We start from the raw sequence: 19,050 nt of genomic DNA, 5'->3' as shown, positions 1-19,050 counted from the left end.
CCAGATTGAAGATTTAATAATGAAATATACACACACACACACACATAAACATGTATATATACATATATACATATCTACAAATTTTTAATGAAGTATAGAATATTTTCAAATACACACATAATTTGAAAATTCGTATGAATTTAATTTTTACTACAAGTACAAGTTTCTTGGTTGAATCTATTGCAGTTTAATTTTCTTCTGTTGATGGTGTAGAAATGATTAATAAATTTAATATTATAATAACACATATTACAAGGTTATCCATATTTTGTTAAAGGAATATTTCTTAAAGAAATCTAATCGTTACACCAATTTAGGGTTTATATTATATATAAATGTTTAAATTTTATATATGTATATTTCGATGTAATATTCGATGTAAATTCTTGATATGAATAGAAACAAATTGTTTGTTCTTAAAAGAAAAATGAAAAAAGTCAACATTTTTCGATAAAGTCTTTAAGATGATCCTATATAGGAGTTTTCTTACAATTTATTGTTTGTTAGTAGTTTTACCCAGCTTCGCTTGGTATTTGTAATATGAACCGCTTAAACATGACTTATCTAATAGTAAACATTTTATTTAAATTTATTTGAATATTCATTTGTTCGATGACATTACGGATTTTACGAACCAAACAAACATACAGCCTCTTTCGAAATTATATATTAGATTATTACATACATACCAGCGGCGTGGACAAATAGTTAGCTTATAATAGTTAGTTTAGAGCATAGTGGTCACGGGCTCGAGTCCTAATAGAGTCCCGCTGCTGGCCAGATCTTGGTTTATGATTCCAGGTCGATCGATAATTTCTCAAATTTTCATTGAAATGGTTCCTGTAAAATTGGCATCTTCTTTCCTATGTCTCTAGTGAATCACAAGTTATTCAGTGTCTTGAGGTTCGCCAATTTGCCAAATTTCTACATAGATGTCACTGTGGATGTTTGTATGAATTTGCATTGTATAAAATGCTTATGTATATTGTTTTTTTACATCTGCATAAGTGAACTCGTCACTCTGGAGCGATCTGTAAAGGCGAGTGTTTATGTTCTATGAAATAAAATAAAATATGTTCATGAACGATTGTATCTAAAGTTCAGTTTTTTTTAATCAATGTTTTGTAGCTTTTTCTCAAAGGCTAACATTTATGATACCGATATTATTTGAATGTACTCGAATTCAATACACTCTGCTTGTATTTCAGTTGCAACTTGTAAGAAATTTTCCCTTTGTGTATTCCGTCATTATTTTGTAAATAACTGAAGAAAATATTTTCCGGAAATGAGAAAATCTCCCTCTTAGAAAATATTCATTGAAGAAATTTTTATCTCCATATATATGTACATACATACGAAAACATTTTTTTTAGAATTTCCCAGCACTCGAACGATTCGTAGCTGACCCCCGACAAGACACGTAAATATTTGAGAAAATTCGTTCGGAGAGCTGAATGCGCTCTCACAAATATGTTCTCGATTTTCGTTTTATTTGTTTGTAATATACGCAAATATTCCAGCCGTACTCGCACGCAATATTTTCCTCTTTCTTTTGTAGCCGTATTTTATTATTATATACACACTCGCGCACATTTCCCTGCAAATGTGGAAAATACTGAGAGTGGGAAAGAGAGGGACGAGCCTCTCAAAAGACGACGAAGAAAATTCGCATGAAAATTCCCCGCTGCGGAATGTGTTTCGTTTCGCACGCGCGCCCTCAAAGGGTTAAATCCGAAGAAGCCAATACTCCTATACATACATACATACACATATACGAAAATTCGCATTAAATATTGTGTATTCGAAGCGCGTGTTCTCTCACTCAAACATTTTTTATTTGTAAAAAAATAAATTCATCCGCGTCGAATAAATAAATTGCCGATATTCAATTACTTGTAAAGAAATTTACGAATTTTTCAATTTTCAAACTTACACCATTTTCCCATGTTTTGTTAGATTTATAAAACGTTTTACGTTGTCAAATGCAATACATATATTTTGCGTTACATATATTGACTCTTTATTTGATATTTACATACATTTCACACAAATTTTACATATGTATGTATGTACATATGTAAATATGTAGCTTTACCTATTATTATATTACCTAAACATACAAAACGCTGTAAATAAGCATGTATGACAACACTGATGTAGAGATTTATTAAATATTAGTTATTTCTTTAATTATTTATTTATTTTATACACACGCATATGTGTATAAAATAAATAAAGTATATACATACATATATCAGTGGCGTGCCGTGCCGTCCATGGATGCTGTGGATGCTGCGCATCCCTTAAAATTTACATTAAAAATATTTTCATAGCGATTGTTTTCTGAATTTCTTAGTTTTATTTCTCTTTCATTTATTTTTGATTACGTGATTATGATATATACGATCTTTTGTCTGATCCAAAATTGACATAATCGAGCACCCCCGTTGAAAGGCCGTAGCCGTCTGCGCGACCGATGCTTGTTTCCCATCAAGCTTGTATTACCATGGATGCTGAAGTTCTCTACAAATCTTTTGCGCATGCGCACAAGTGAGCTGTCACTCATGCATATGCGCATGGGTGAGACGACTCTACAGTCGTCTCGCTCGCGCGATACTTGCTCTGGAAGCAAAATTGCGTATGTATGGACTTGATTCGATTTTGATGAATGAACTTTCGCTTGATTCGTTGATTAATATTTCGTACGTTACGTCCTAAATTATTATTTATTATGGCCCTAAATATAGATAGCCAAAGTAAAAATGCAAGTGGATTTATCGCCGTTGTTAACAATAATTGCAATTGCTTGATTAAAAATGTACTAAGGACATTTGCTTCTCTACCATATAATGAAAAAGAGGTTGTTGTTAAGAGCCCAAAACCCACACCAATATTGAATATTCATTCAAAAACGAAAACATGTCAAAGACATTTTAATAAATATAAATATGATAATGTTTGGAAGAATAAAATAAAATTTAAAAAAATAAACTAATCATTTTTTGGACAGCAGCACGCCACTGATACATACATATGTATATGTATACCAAAATGGTCTAATAAATGAACCATAATCCGCTTTCCTGGTGAATTATAAACAATTTTTCAGAGCATCATAGAGGCATCTGTAAATAAATTTGACAAAAATTTTGGATACAGTTTAAAAATCAGCAAATTTGAGATGCTGAAAATTTGATTTTTTTCTTGAAATAGTACAGGGTTACCATTCTTTCTGAACCATTTCATTGAAATAAGATTAATTCAGGAGTCATATACATATATGTAAAAGGTCTGGTCAGTAGCACTGGGCCAGGGATTTAACCCATGGCCACTCAGTTGAAATCAAACGCTGACCACTGATCTATGCTGCTGGTTATACCTACATACATATTATGTTATACCCAAAGTACAAAACCAATCTAGGGCTGTTCATTGAGGCACTGTTTATGAACAAGACAGTTCATTCAATATCTAATCATCAAAAGGACGGTTCAACAATGTAGAGAAAAATGCAAACATCACTGATTTGATGAACCGTCTTCTCGAAGATCATCTAATATACCGTCATATTGATGAACAGTTCTTTAATGAACATTCCCCAAATTAACAATTCGCATATCGATTAAACAATCATACATTTAAATGGAAAAAGATATGATTTATCAACAAAGCCGTATAATATTTGAATTTCAAAATAAAATTATTCTATTTTTAGACAAACTTGCTTAAAATATTGTAACGTGGGAACATGACTGAGATTATCCGCTGTCTGTGGAATTTTGGGTGAATAATAGAGACCCTAAATTAGGCTAACGGGACTCAGTAAGTGCCCGAACAAAGGATACGCTGGAGTTCTCACAGATCTCGTTCGTGCGTTAACAATAGATTCGCTTTACGAGCCTAGACAATAAACATGCCAACGAATCGGGGATGCTGTGCTGTACAGTTGGTCCTTTATAAGGAGGTACACACGGTAGATCAGATTATTCTGGAGTGAGCGGTGGTTCCGTGTGGACCTCTGGGATAGTTGAATAAATGCTGTGAAGCAACTTTGGCCCTTTGTTTAGATCCTGAACCGATCCTTACGCAAGAATATATTAAATGTAAAATTATATTAATGGGAAATGTTATTGTTATCTTTGCCAACATTGAACGAAAATGGAGACAATAATCTTTTGTGCGTTGAAACATCCAACGAATAATTCGAAATTTTTTCAACACCGCGGACATAATGAATTTTCCCGCCGTTATTATATTAGGACGGGGGCACGGGGGATCGAGACGAAGGGCGGGGGTGGAAAACGAGCTTTTCCTAATTGAACTTAATAATAAAATTAATTTATTTAGGCCGAGTTTGCGGCGCCATTAGCCAGCAGAGCGGTTCGCGAGATCAGTGGCGTACCACCGGTCGAAAATAAATATTATATAATATAATAATACACACACATTTTTCTTCTTCAATTTTTCGCCCGTCGGCGAACTTAAATCGTTTTGCCGACGTTTGATTAAGTTTCGGTCCTTTCGACCGACATAATTACGCCACTCCAACCGCACACCCCCACCCTTAAGACCGCATCGTCTTAAGACCACAATTAATCAGCGAGGGAGAGAAAGATGGATAGAACATTGATTGGGATGAATGTTCCCGACGGTCGGCTCAAAAAATAAATATAATAAACAGACAGTTTATTGTCTCAGAGTTGAATGGTGGCAAAGTTTTAACCGAATGTCATGCAAATCTTTACGAGACAATCAAAGCTCGCGATTTCTGAGGAACGTTTCGGTCGTTTCGTTCAAAAATTTATAATTGTATTTTGCAGGGGAAAAATTGCACTTGAGTAGGGGTCTAAAGTATTAATAAGTTTTTCGATCGGTCGTTTGTTCAAGGTTGTTTTGCTGCACACAGCCTAAAATAGATCAATGGCTGTTAAAGTACATATGTACATATATATAGAAATGAAAAATGTTTTAATATTGACGTTTTGTAGGTACGAATATTGTTGTACGTGCATTGATTTTAAAAATTTAAAGGGTGACTATTTAAGTGGGATTATTTTAATGTATTTTAGTACACGTGTACATATGTAATGTATTTACATACATATATGTATTTGTAAAAAATCTTATATGCCTACGTATGTATGTATGTACATGTACGTGTACAAATATTATAAGAATACTCAAGATTGTATGGAAGTTACATATACATACATATGTATACATATATATATATATATATATATATATATATATATATATATATATATATATATATATATATATATATATATATATATATGTACAATGTAATACATATATATATATATATATATATATATATATATATATATATATATATATATATATACATATAGGTATATATATATATATATATATATATATATATATATATATATATATATATATATATATATATATATATATATATATATATATATATACATCTTCCTGGCCAAAGACAATTATATAAACATATATGTACACCATCCATATATACACAAATATATACGCATACACATATACACATACATACATACATACATACACACACATATATATATATATATATATATATATATATATATATATATATATATATATATATATATATATATACATATACACATACAAATACATACATACACATACAAATACATACATCCAAATATGTACATACACACATTATATAATACAAGCATATACACATAAATAAAGATAAATTACTCATATATGTATGTACATATAAAAATAAAAAAAATATCATATATATATACATATAATGTGTATAATCTATATGTATATAAATAAAGATAAAACCGACATACATATACATTATGCTATAATTGTTATAATTATTATAATTATTATGTTATAATTGGTTTTCAACAGATTAAAAATTTTGGCTGTTTTAATTTTTAATTAGTATGTGAATTATTATGCTGTAAATTAATAGCCTTGAATGTGTTATTCTTTGTGAAAATATTAATATTGTATAGCCCTTTTCATATCAGAATAATAATGTATAATATATTTATATACAGCGAAAAATATACGGCTTGAATTTAAATAAATTGTATTTTTATAATACTAATCAGCAATAATGTATTACAAATGATGCGATAAACCACTGACCTTATTTTAATGAAATTTTTAATCATCATAAAAAAATATAATTGGATAATGACGTTTTTATAACGCAAATAATTTTAATGTTTCCAAATTTATGACTGCGATAATTTCTCGTATATATTATTTCAAATATAAAAATCACATTGCATCACACTGTAACGTACGTCTTAATTAAATTGCAGTAAAATATGGAAAATCTTCTCACATATCTAATAAAATCAACTGTGGGTTGAAAATAAAAATAAAAAAAACACGCACACAGTACATGCGAATAAAAATGTACCCACTCGTTTGATCATGGTCGTAAATTTTCGTCGGCTTGCGGCCACCACCGGCGATTAAAAACAAAAATCGAAACAAAATGGCGGTCGCGATATTCGTACGCGCCGATCCGATTTCATTGGAAAATCGCGTAATTTATATGGAAAAAGGGATCGAAAACCATCGCCGTGTATATCGTATGATTTTTAAAAGTTTTTCTGACTTTTTCCACGCGTTTGCGTGCGATTTTCTCATATTTTTTCAGGTTATTAAAGCAGAATGCTTGCTTCGGCGTTCAGACGTCGACGAATCGCAACGTTTTAATAAAGCGGGCGGCACGGATAGTAGCGGATGTTTACGAAGAAATTTAATATCCAGTCCAGCTTTGAAGAATATATTTACATATCCCTGAAAATCGACTTTGGTACTACATATATACAACCCCTGCCCTTACCACTATGGGGCGTAAATAAACCATTGAAAAGTCGCACGTCAGCGTAAGCACGAAAGCTCTGCAAAACACGATCTTTCAAATACGTCTGGTATATTTAGATTTGCATGGTTGAAGGTCCATGTCAGTCCAAGTCCAATATGTGCACACATATCTATGTATCAAGTCCACTTTGTGTATTTTTATCGAGCGATGCAATTCTCTTTGCAGACGCCACAAATTATTAAAGGGTTATATACATTTAGATTCAGTTTGAAATAGAAGCTCGCCGTACCTCGCTAAATTATTGAACCTCATTTTAGAATTGGAATTGGATATAAAGTGCTTTACCATTGACACAGAAGGTGAAGTGTTTGGAATTCAGTTCACCGATGCACACATATGAGAACGGTCTTTGATTTGATGACTGATACAGTTGCAATTTAATATCAAAGTTTGATTAAACGCCGAGTAATAATCAACTAAATTAAATGTGACGTAGTATATAAATGAGTATATGTAAAATCTACATATATACACTATAGATAGGAAATTCGACTGGTTACCAATGACATAACGCTAAATTTTGCATTGGTAAAAGTATAATATGTAGATAAACACTTTCATTTTTCATTCATCGAAAACATATTTTTGGAATGTGTCCAAATGCTTAGCACGTTTTTATTACATGGTTTTAGTTTAGCTCGAAATTTATTTTTATGGCGATGCAATATTTTATTAAGATATGAGTTAACCTTCCCTCGCCTCAAAATCTATTTACAATGACTATGAATTGCCAGTTAGACTTTATAAAAGCAATGTTGGATAAATGGTATCTGTTTACTTCCGATTAATTCCATATCAATTAATCAACATTTAGGCTTGCATTAAGGGATTGTTTGAATGTATTATTGTTTTCTCATTTTTCATTCAAAATTACATATGTTTAATTGATATTTGATTTTTAAATGTTATTTATATTCAAAAGTATACCTTTCAATGCTCGCAATACATCTTAGGTCTATTCTAATAGCTACTGATCAGTGATCATTGTTTATTTTAGGCAGTATATGTACCTATTTCTTGTCAGTATTCATAGTATTGTCTTTTTTAATGTTAGTGTATAATAAAGGTATAATGTATTAGTTATTATATAACGAGCTAGTGAAATGAATTCTCATCAAGTAAAAATCTCTTACGTTTTTAGATATTTTTTAAATTCTAGAAATATTAGTATGTGTAATAATGATTTTTCATTTTATAATATTTTGAATTGATGTTGGAAAAAAGCCCTTTCAAGGTCTACAAACACGATAAAAGCCATCTACAGTCTAAATTAGGGTACCATGAGATACACGAGACAATATATGTAGGCATGTATAATATAGGAAATTCAATGGTTTAAAGTTGAAAAAATTGGATCTTTACAATATATAGGAACTTTTGCTATCCTTTCCGGCATTCAAACGGTACCGAAACCGCCATTTATTCGCAATTTACATGTTTTTTAAACTTTTGTTTATCATAAGGTGTACCACGAGATAATATACCAGATTTAATAATTCTAAATTGAAAACTATGGCTTTTTATTGCGGAAATACAAATATATGCACACATATAAAAAAATTCATTTTTATATATACAGGAGAATCAAATGTCGGGGTCGGATCTGAAGAGACATTTCTTTTGCATCCTAGTGAAGAATAGTTTTAAAATATAGTTTCAATAAGATGAGATTATTGTCAACATTAGATCACAATGAACTGTTCGGAGAATTTATAGTTTAATTTATAGATTGGCCATTATGTTTTTTTCCCAATTGTTCCTGTGAGGATGATTGAAGGATCTGCTATATGAATTTTCTCATATAACAGAACATTGTAGAAATAAGCATCACAAATGAACTACATAGTACTATGAAAATTGAATTAGAAAGAGTTTTCCTTTGTGAGGCGGCAAAAACAATAAAATTAATTTAAAAGATTATCTGCATCCTTTGTGAATATGTAAGAAACTATTTTTCATTTGATTAATATTGATTGTATGTGATATCTCTGATTTTTGCTGTTTAATAAAAAAATATTGACTATTTACACCATATTTTATATACATTTGTATATTGTAGATATTTGTAGATTATATTTGTGACATTTTTGATAAATTTGGATGCTGAAGCACCGTGAAACCGATTACAATACATGAGTGAAGATGTGTGAACACAATTCTAAACATTTTGCCCTTACGAATATACATACACATTGTAGTTTCGTTCCGTTGCGTTGCTTCTGAAGTGGACTCAGCACAATGGAACTTTTTCAGCACATTCGTTTCACGCTCGTGGAATTTTTATCGAGTACGATTTCCTGAAAAATTACATGCTGAAGATATTTCTTTTCAGTGTCAATAAAACTTTTTACCGGTTTTTACGAGCGGATGTCGACCTTCGCAAACTATTTTTGACGCTTCCGTTTTAATCGTTCGAGTTTCTCGCGCGTCGTAAAACGGGTTTAGTGCCTCTGCTTTTCCAGGGGATTTTAATTTTTTTTATCCTGTATACACACACAAACACACACGAGATAATTTTACGACTGTTGATATTGACTTGAATTTTTCCGGCGTGTTAACGAACACCGAAATACTTGGAATACTTCAAAGACCGTCGCAATTCTCTTTTATAACATAATGTGATACTTGATGAAATGTAATACTGTTGTATAATGTAAGGTAGACAATAATCGGAAATCAACCACTTAAAAATTTTATATGTATAGTACATACCCATAGCTATATATTTGGTTTAAATATTTCACCATTAATATTCTCAGCTATGTATGTATATACAGTTACCTTATTTTGAAAGGGTTCTAACTGCACCTGTTCTAACAGTCAGAACCTTTTCGAAGTAAGGTAACGATATAATAAGCTCAGTAACTGGTATATTTTATTGATGTGATGATCGACATTGAATGAAATTTTACTGGAAGATTGCATTCGAAGCATTCTAAAGTTCAAAACTAGATAATAGCGTTGTTAGTGTATGAAAACGATTCTCGTTTGAAAAACGACACTCATTTTATAAAGCTTGACGAAACATTTTTATATTCGAACATAATGCAACTCATCATAAATTTGTAGAATTATTATTCAGATATAGCAAAACTTTCTTCAAAACTAAAAATGTAAAATTTAACTTCGATGCTTTCAACAGTTTCGCAACTCTCAGCGGGATGGTTTCGTAGAAAAGGTTTTGTTCGGGGAAAACACCTTCAAAGTTGTCCATTGGAAATGTGTGATAATTCAATGCAACGATCTCGAATATAGTAAAACCGAAAGAAAAGTTTTAAGCACATCCTACGTTTTTTACACCGAACAAGAGGGGGATAAAATAACTGAGTTTTAATTGGTTTTAAAATTAAATTGACATTGTAGTCGTGCGCGTGTCAAGTGTGATCCCGTGTCGTCGGAGTCATTTTGCTAACGAAGATTGAACGAGTTTGGACACAGCAAATAACCTTTTTTAATTGGGTCACACAGCCTTCAAATTGGACGGATTCGAATTGCCAAATGCCCCAATTCTATCGATCATTCGAATTTGGCTACTGGAAAACTATTCCCAATTATAGTTTTTTGCCTCGGCGGACTGCCAATAAAACTTCGAAGGGACTCGGCGGGAAATTAAAAAAAATAGATCGAATTCGAACACGGAAGACTCGGAACACGAAAATGAAACTTTCACAAACCGAATTGTAATATATAAATTTATAAGTTATATAAGTCTAATATGTATGTGTATGTACGCTGGCTAAATTAATTTTCCGTGTAGTGGTAAAGGTTAGGCGCGTTTTTCCGAGAGACAAGTCTTGAAAAATTTCGTCGATTCATACGGCGATCGCCGGAGCGGAAAATTCAATATAATTCCAAAGGGTATTATTTTGCTTTTCTTATTAACCGTTTGAGAACATCAAAGTGTGTTTTGATGTAAACAAATGCTGTAATAATAATTACTTAATCTACAGTATGCTTTCCCTTTGAATAGGTGAATAATAAAACGTTGAATAAAGCATTGTAGTTGGATGGGAATTAAACGTACCCATACAATTATTTTAAGTAATTAAATTGAATATGAATTTACATACATATACATATCGTTGTGTTTAATAATATATAATATGAATTGTAATTCTCTTTGTTGTAAGCAGAAAAATGTTACAATAATAAAAGTGCCTTTACTAATGCTTTCATTGTGTCAATAATACGCGGTACGTCTCCTTAACTACGCTACAACGCAAGGAATATCAGGGTCATCACATATTCACTATAGAAATTAAAGTTTCATTTTGATATAGATTTATTTACAATTTGAGTATATGGTGGTGATGGGTGTTGGTGGCCAATCCGTTTCTTTTCTCAGTTGGCGGATTATTTTTATCCACTTTTTTTGTATTTGTCTGTTTTTGGGAACTCTTAAATTAATGTGTAATGTATAGTTTCGACAAAAATATGTATAATATAAAATGAACGATGTTTATATTAATTAAACTTAAATAATTGGTTATAAATATAATTGAGTAGTCGGCGCCACCAAGAGAAATGTTTTTACATTTATTTAAAAATAATTTGACATTTCTCTGGTGCCACCCCTGAAATTTTATGTAGAATGCAGCCGATCACAATGACACTTTTAGAAACTGTCAAACTACGATGTTAATTGAATAATATGTTACTTAAATGATCAATTTACTTATAAAAATGTATCCCATATTGTTTATTGTGTGTTTTTTTAATGCATCGTGCAATTTTTAATGATGCACTTGCCCATCTTGCGAGTAATATAAACAAACATAAAAGTTTTTATCGGACGTACGTCGCGCACCAAGCATCAAATACGACTTATTTGAAAAGGTCTGTGGACATTCCTCTCTTGACAGCAATATGACGCTTAAAGCCACTTTTAATATTATAACATTTCTCTCGTTGTAAGGCATTCAAGTTCATACATATGCGTGTTGGATACAGACTATTTGCCGTACTGGTGTGTGTGTGTGCGAGTATAGTATAGTTGGATGTGTTGAAACTTGTCAGAGTTTATCGACACAAGTCCGAACGTGTCGAGACAATGTACCAAAAATAATGTACCTCTACAAAAAATTATATAACCTTTATGTATTACATATTCTCCTCGTCTATACACCTCTTTTTTCCTGGTATTAGATATTTTTTCATATTATGCTTGTTATATTTAGTTTTATAGCTTAAAAATATGGATGTATGAATGATTAGCCAGCAGCATGGCTCAGTGATTGCTTTGATACTAAGTACTGAGAGGTCGCCGGGTTCGATTCCATGAGCTGACCGCGATTGAAATTATTTATTCCGAGTATAATCTTTAATGCTGCTGGTCAGACTTCGATATTTGTGCTCCAAGTCGATCGTTTCCTATCAGAGTTTGACAATTTATCTGATTTCATTAATAAAGCGGTTCCTCTATCAAATTAGAAAATCCTACCCACTGTGTCACCACTATTTGAATATGATTTCAAAAAAATTTGTTATCTATAACATGTCTCACTTATTTTCTAATATGTACATATATAGTTTTTATATTATGCTTATATGTCTGATCACAGTGACGCGTTAGAGTAATCTGTAATGTCACAAATAAATAAGTAAATAAATTAGGTTGGCATGCATGAATTGAAAAAAGTTGTCATCTTGCCATGTGACGTACGAGCGTTTAGTTCTTTGTGGCTCTCCAAGTATCAAAAAATTAAATAGTAAACACCGTTTATGTCTGCTATTAACCAGATCTTATATATTTTTTTTAATTGAGTCAAAAGAAGCCTGTATATTTGAATCTCGCCAAATTTTGATTAAAAGCGGAAATTAAGGTTCAAGAACTCTTTTTGATTTGTATGACGTATTAAACGACAAAGTCCTTTGTGCGGAAATAATGAAATTTTTTCAAGAAAATGAAAATAAATCCGTCCAAGAGCGGCCAAAAAGAATGCTCACATTTTATTTTCTGTATTTACGCCATTTTCATTAAGATAGAGCAATACTTTCAAGTCTCAGGGTTTCAGCTATGTCGATTGATTTCGCAACAGAATACTAAAAAAAAAAGAAAAAGTCCAAACGAACGGAAATTCAGTAAGGGGAAAAGGAAAAAGATAAAGGGAATTCAGTCCTACTAATGGAATGAAATTTGCATGCGTTAAAAGGGAAGCGTTCGAACGGCTACTCGTTTGATGTTGTTTCCGAGGACGCGTCAATTGAGACATAAAACACGCATATCGTGTTCAAAGTATACATAAAACTAAAAAACCATTATAAAAATTTCTAGGCAACGCTATAGATTGAAACCAAAAAAAAATTCGCTTTACACAGTAGCCTTTTGTCATCTTTCATTATTTAGCCAGCAGCGTGACTAGATGATTGCGTCGATACTAAGCACCGGGAGGTCCAATTGAAAATAATTTATTCCGAGTATAACCTTTAATGCTGCTGGTCAGACTTAGATATTTGTGACTCCAGTCGATCGTTTCCTGTCAGAGTTTGCCAATTTATCTGATTTGATTGTTGACGCGGTTCCTCCATTAAATTGGCCAAACTATCCTACTCACTGTGTCACCACTATTTGAATATGATTTCAAAGATTTATTTTCTACTAGCTAAACCCGGCATACGTTGCAATGCCACAATAACGCATACAATTTGAAATTAACACATTTGAAATTATTCAATTATTTGTTTATTTTACCCCAACAACGCATGTCACGACTCGAAAACATTTGAAATTATTGCGTTGCAATGCCACTCATTCCCGTTTTTCCTGTTTCCGTTCCCGTTTTTGGCCGAATTTTTTTCACAGTATGCTTCCCGGACATGCACACAATAAATCCTGAAAGTTCCATCGTATAATAATGCATGCAAGTTCCCGTTCCCGTTTCTCGATGCGTTTCGATAAGTGAATGTTTCAATTTCAAATTAATACTTAATAATCTAATTAAATCATAGAAAAGTATAGGAACGCATACGTGACAGGCAGACAAACATTGATTTTTATATCTATGTAGGATTGTTATGAGTGGTACGTAATGTAAGGTTGGTATCAGTGGTACGTAATGTAAGGGTTGGCATGCGTGCGCGCAAGTTGGTTACCAATGTACATATTTCCTGAACTACACACTGGCGCTTCATACTTTCGCATCGATAAAATCGTAATTACGAATATTATTATTAAGAGGTTTTTCCCCGTTTCTTTTTCACAATAATCTTCCCGGACATGCATACAACAAATCCGGAATGTTCCGTCGTATTTGGTTCATTGGTTTAGGAGCCTATTTGAAACAGACAGACAGCAGACAGAAAAACATTCAGTTTTATATATATACATAGATAACATAGATATCTCTCTATTTTTTTTGTATATAGTATTTGTATTATGCTTATATGTATGTCTAGTCACAGTGATGCGTAAGAGTATTCTATAATGTCACTGTGGCTAATATGTAAATAAATAAATAAATAAAATAAAATAAGAGTACACTGATTTTACTGACAGATTACGGAAAAAAATTGTAAAAAAAGTATATTTAAAATTCGCTTGGTAGTTATAAATATTTGAAATCAATACAAATATAGTAAAAACATCTGATTGATTCAAATACTTTTGGCACAGCAATATTAAATTTTTAACAAAAACCAAAAATCTGTAACAATTGTTTACTACTCAACATTTAGACCAGTTTAGGTGACGAATATTTATCACTATCAAAGCTAAATGTTTTTAATATATTAAAACAAAAAAATCCAATTCATAACAAAATGACGACCGCCTTATGACCATACGAAAGTATGCCTTTTTATTGAAGTGAAATGAATAATTAATTTTATAAGCTTTTATATGTGTTGGGTATAATAAAGCAGGTCTGAAGAAACTCTCATTTTAGCATTAACCAAGTTTATGCATTTAAAAGCATGCCAGAAGTGAAACTAAAATAGACAGTTTGAAACTTCAATTAGAGACCGCATCATAAATACTTGACTTTTATTGTTTCAAAAATAAATTTATAGTGTTTTTATATTACTCTGTTGGCCGTCATAGGTGGTAACATGTGCCAGCTGTAAAACCACAATCTCTACAATATATTACACGCAAATTAGTTAGATGTAACGTTTCAATATGTACATTTACATATGTATATAACACGTGTTGCTATTGAGTTGTATTCAATATCAAATGTCGGCACGAGTTTGTAGTTTCTCGTTGAAAAAACTCGTTGTTTGCTTGTAATTTTCGTGAAAAATCCGACGTATATTTTCCTCATTGCCGGGAAATGGGCGTACCGTTTCCAGGTAACCCCGGAAAACTTTGAAATCCTTCTATTGTTGTCAGAGAAAAGGGAAAATTCCGCGCAGAGGAAACAATGGAACCATTCAAGTCCCGACAAGGAGCCTTGTGTCCAAAGTGAAAATTCGAAAATCGTATATCATTAAAACTGATTTAATTTATATTTAATTATCATAATACAACAAAGCTTTATTTTAAAACGTTTCATTGAATTTTTAAAAAAAATATTAATAAAGCAATATATTGATCTGATCATACATATGTTTTAAAATAAATTCTACATGATTGATTTTTATTCACAATTTCCATTGTCATCAATTTTACTTTTACGTGCATTATTAAATACTTATGTACATATATACAGTAAACAAAATCCTTTCCGTTTTTGCAAAGTTGATTTTCCGATTTTCCCATTTCTTCGTAAGAGAAAATTTTCGTATTCATTTATACATACGGTAAACGACCACAAAGGGGCGGAAAATTTCAGAAGGATTGATTTCAAATGGTTTATTTCACCAAATATATTTATGTATGCATATTTTTGCGTTTCTCTACAAACAATACTATTCCCTTTGACGTTGCCTTTATGCATGTTTCATATGACCGGGAAAACGCATCTCTGCAATTGTGCGAAATTCTTTTGTTAAAATTTCAAACTAGAAGTTTCACTTTGTGTGGTTATTGCAGAATACAATGCCCATTGTTAACGCTTCACATAGCCTCATAGTCTAATTAAACACTCTTTGAATGTATTCAAACTTTTCATCTATATTTCACACTATAAATAAATGTGTATCAGACTAGTTCATACTTTGTTAATATATCAGATTAGTTTATATTGAAATTTTATCTTATGACTCCTACCCTTATCCATACCAAGAGGTAAAATGATCAAACTATTAAAAAAATGTAGTTTTTAATCCGAATTATTGTTTTCTATGAATCCTCAAAACATTCACGAACTATTAAAGATGTATCAACTAGATTAAAACTATGGCAGCATTTAAAAGTTTTTACTTCTTAAAAAGTTACTATTTTTAAATTTTAAACGATTCTTATACGAGTATATGTCGTAAGAGCTTTTTAACCCTTTGACTGCTACAACAACGATAAATCGTTGTTTTGAAATCGGCGAAGATTGCTACGACGATCGTTGTTGACGTCATTAATTGTCGTATTTCAATACTTTCTTTGAGCCACCAGCGCATCAGTGGCACGAAACATTTTTTTTATATACGTATTTATATTTATTTTTCAATCAAGCTTTATAAATATTTATCAATTTTTTAAATAAAAGCTCTTTAATTTCGGGTTCATCATCAAAGTAAATTTCGGGTTCGTTGTCAATGTCATATAAGGAGTTATTACTTGGGAATTGATTATTATCGATAAATTCATTTTCAGAATCAGTAGAGCTGCTGATTTGTCGAGTTCCTCGGCGAGGAGCTATTATTTCGCTTTCATCACTTTCACTGTCCGATATCATTTTGCAGAGTTAAAATAAATGGCAAAAAACAATAGAAATCCGCTTTCAATTATATAGGTCACGAGACGTCACGAATTCATGCAATCAATCAAATGCAACTGAAATGCATACAAAATGTTTATGATACATGTTGAAAAATTATTTGATTATTAGAAACTTCGCATCCTTGTGTGTCTCGCTCATACGTACACAATTAAAACCAAGAAAGAAAGAGAGAGAGACCGCTACCTGTTTCGAATATATCGCATGTTGTAAGGATACATCGATATCTAAAAATAGATTATTGAAAAGAATAAAGCCTCGGAAAACAATCGTCAAAACTTATTTAGTGTATATATGTAGGTATCTCTTTCGCACGCACGCATGTAAAAGCAAGACAGAAAGAGAGAGCACGAGTTCACGACTGCTTCTTAAAAATGTATATAAAGTATTATAAAAATTACGAGTGTTCGGCGAAGTAAGTATGTAAAAAAAAATATATTTATTTTTTTTCAAAATAATTACAAATGTTAGCATTTTTCGCTTGGACATTGAAAAGCCTCGTAGCAGCCAAAGGGTTAAAAGGGTTGTCAATTACTAAATGGAAAAATGAAAAAAAATAATCTACCAGGGGAAAAATAGTAAAAGAAATGTTTTAGAAAACCTTTTAAAAAGGTCTAAACTACGGAATATTATATAAAATTTCGTAGTTTTATATTTCATACTCGTATAGAAAAAGTAAAATGCTAAAATGTTAAAAATTATATGAAGTCGGTTTAATGTGTACATATAAAGTGCTAAATTTGCAAATTTGCCAGTGGTCAAGACACTTTAAATGGGCTATTACAATACATTCAAACTACCCCAAAATATAGTTGTTTGCATTCGTAAACTTACCTCGTTCATGACATTCCAAGCGTAGCAGGCCTCCACCGGATAAAGCGGTTTGTAGTGGTTTCCGAAGGTGTACATGTAGAAGAGCCACGGAGCTGGAAATAGCAGGGTGAACATGTCACAGAGAGCCATAGCCATGAGTACAGCATTCGTAGGAGTTCTCATATGACGTCTGCTCAGAACCACAACGATCAAAGTGTTGGCGACTGTCGTAGTAGCGAGCAGAAATGGAGCAATGTACCCATACATAGGCTGGGCATAGTCGATGGGCAGTTCGCAGGTGATGTTCAAATAGCTGATGTTGGGCCTGCAGAAAGGGTCTCCAGATACGTTGTAGGGCAAATCGGTCAAGTTGGAATCTGGCAGTCTGCTGTAGAAGTCTGAATCAGTTTGGGATAGTGGAAAGCCAGTGGTCGAGTTCGAGGGGAGTAGAGATTGCAGTTCCGAGTTGAAAAAGGACTCCAGAGTGTCGTATTTGTGTCTGTCCTCACCAGAGTGTCTCGTGTGGTGGTGCTGTCTGTAAGGATCTCTGGGTACGTCGTTGCTGTCCAAGTATCCAGAAGATGAGTTCTGGCTCGACGAGAATTGGGGGTAGTAGTTTCCGGCCAAGTTCGGGTTTCCCGGGTTGTCCGGGTTGTGAAGCATTTTCGCGGCTCACTTTCAACTATCTCATGGTTGTTTGATCTTCATTGGGTTTTAATTTATAAATGTGTATTTACAAGTATCACAGTTTGCGTGTGCGGTTGAATCACATTTTGTTAATACGTATTTAGTCTTTGGTTTGGTCGTTTAGTGGTTTTTTTTAGTTTGATCTTTTTGGTTTCGGCTTGTTTAGTTGTGCTCTTTCTTCAGTCGGTTCATTGGGCCAATCTGTAAAGAGAAAACTTTGTGTTAGATCAATTCATAATACAATAACAATATTAATAAATAACGGTTGAAAATTTTAATAATAAAAAACTTTTCGCTTTAAATAATTCAACTCGCTGATTAAATATTCATATAAACGACATCGTTGAATTGCTCTTAAGTTAATGGACTCTTTGAAAACATTTTCATGATAAAATCGTAGCTTATATTGATAACTACGTATTTATTTCATCGTCGAACATTCGGACGAGGTAAGCCGAGTTGATTTTTACGAACGTAACGGAAAATTCGCATTGCTTACTCGCCGTTTATGGTTTTGGGGAAAAACGTGTCCTAGATTCGAATTCTTTTTTTGTATTACGAACCGCATACGTAGTCTGGAGTACGTCTAATCCAATAAATCGGCTCATAACGAGCCAGTCGAGGCGAAAAGTTAACTCGGAGTTATATGCGAGTTTTATCGAGAAACTCGAAAGGAAATAATTTCGATTACCAGGCCGAAGGTAAAACTATGAGGAAGCAATAAAAAGGTGAAACCGGGAAAAGCGCCGTAATATAAGCTATTTTACGACGGAACATTTTCAATTAATCGCCGCAATAAGGAAGCTGATAAAAAGATGAGCGAAACGACGA

General features: G+C 32.2%; 1 protein-coding gene and 1 long non-coding RNA gene across 2 annotated transcripts in view; one reads left to right on the top strand and one right to left on the bottom strand.

The window, feature by feature from the left end:
• The window catches only part of SPR (G protein-coupled sex peptide receptor), a 299,361-nt gene that overhangs the window by 86,371 nt on the left and 193,940 nt on the right, over nucleotides 1-19,050 (bottom strand). Inside the window, exon 3 of the mRNA XM_077443796.1 lies at nucleotides 17,554-18,420. Within this exon, the coding sequence (XP_077299922.1) occupies nucleotides 17,554-18,195 (642 nt within the window). The 5' untranslated portion in view covers nucleotides 18,196-18,420. The remainder of the gene's footprint in view (nucleotides 1-17,553; nucleotides 18,421-19,050) is intronic.
• The window catches only part of LOC143920823 (uncharacterized), a 239,899-nt gene that overhangs the window by 150,519 nt on the left and 70,330 nt on the right, over nucleotides 1-19,050 (top strand). The gene's annotated exons all lie outside the window — the stretch shown is intronic.

This window comes from Arctopsyche grandis, chromosome 13 (genome assembly GCF_051622035.1).
Source record: "Arctopsyche grandis isolate Sample6627 chromosome 13, ASM5162203v2, whole genome shotgun sequence".
In the NCBI taxonomy this organism is placed as follows: domain Eukaryota; kingdom Metazoa; phylum Arthropoda; class Insecta; order Trichoptera; family Hydropsychidae; genus Arctopsyche; species Arctopsyche grandis.
This window is presented reverse-complemented; position numbering and strand designations above follow the sequence as displayed.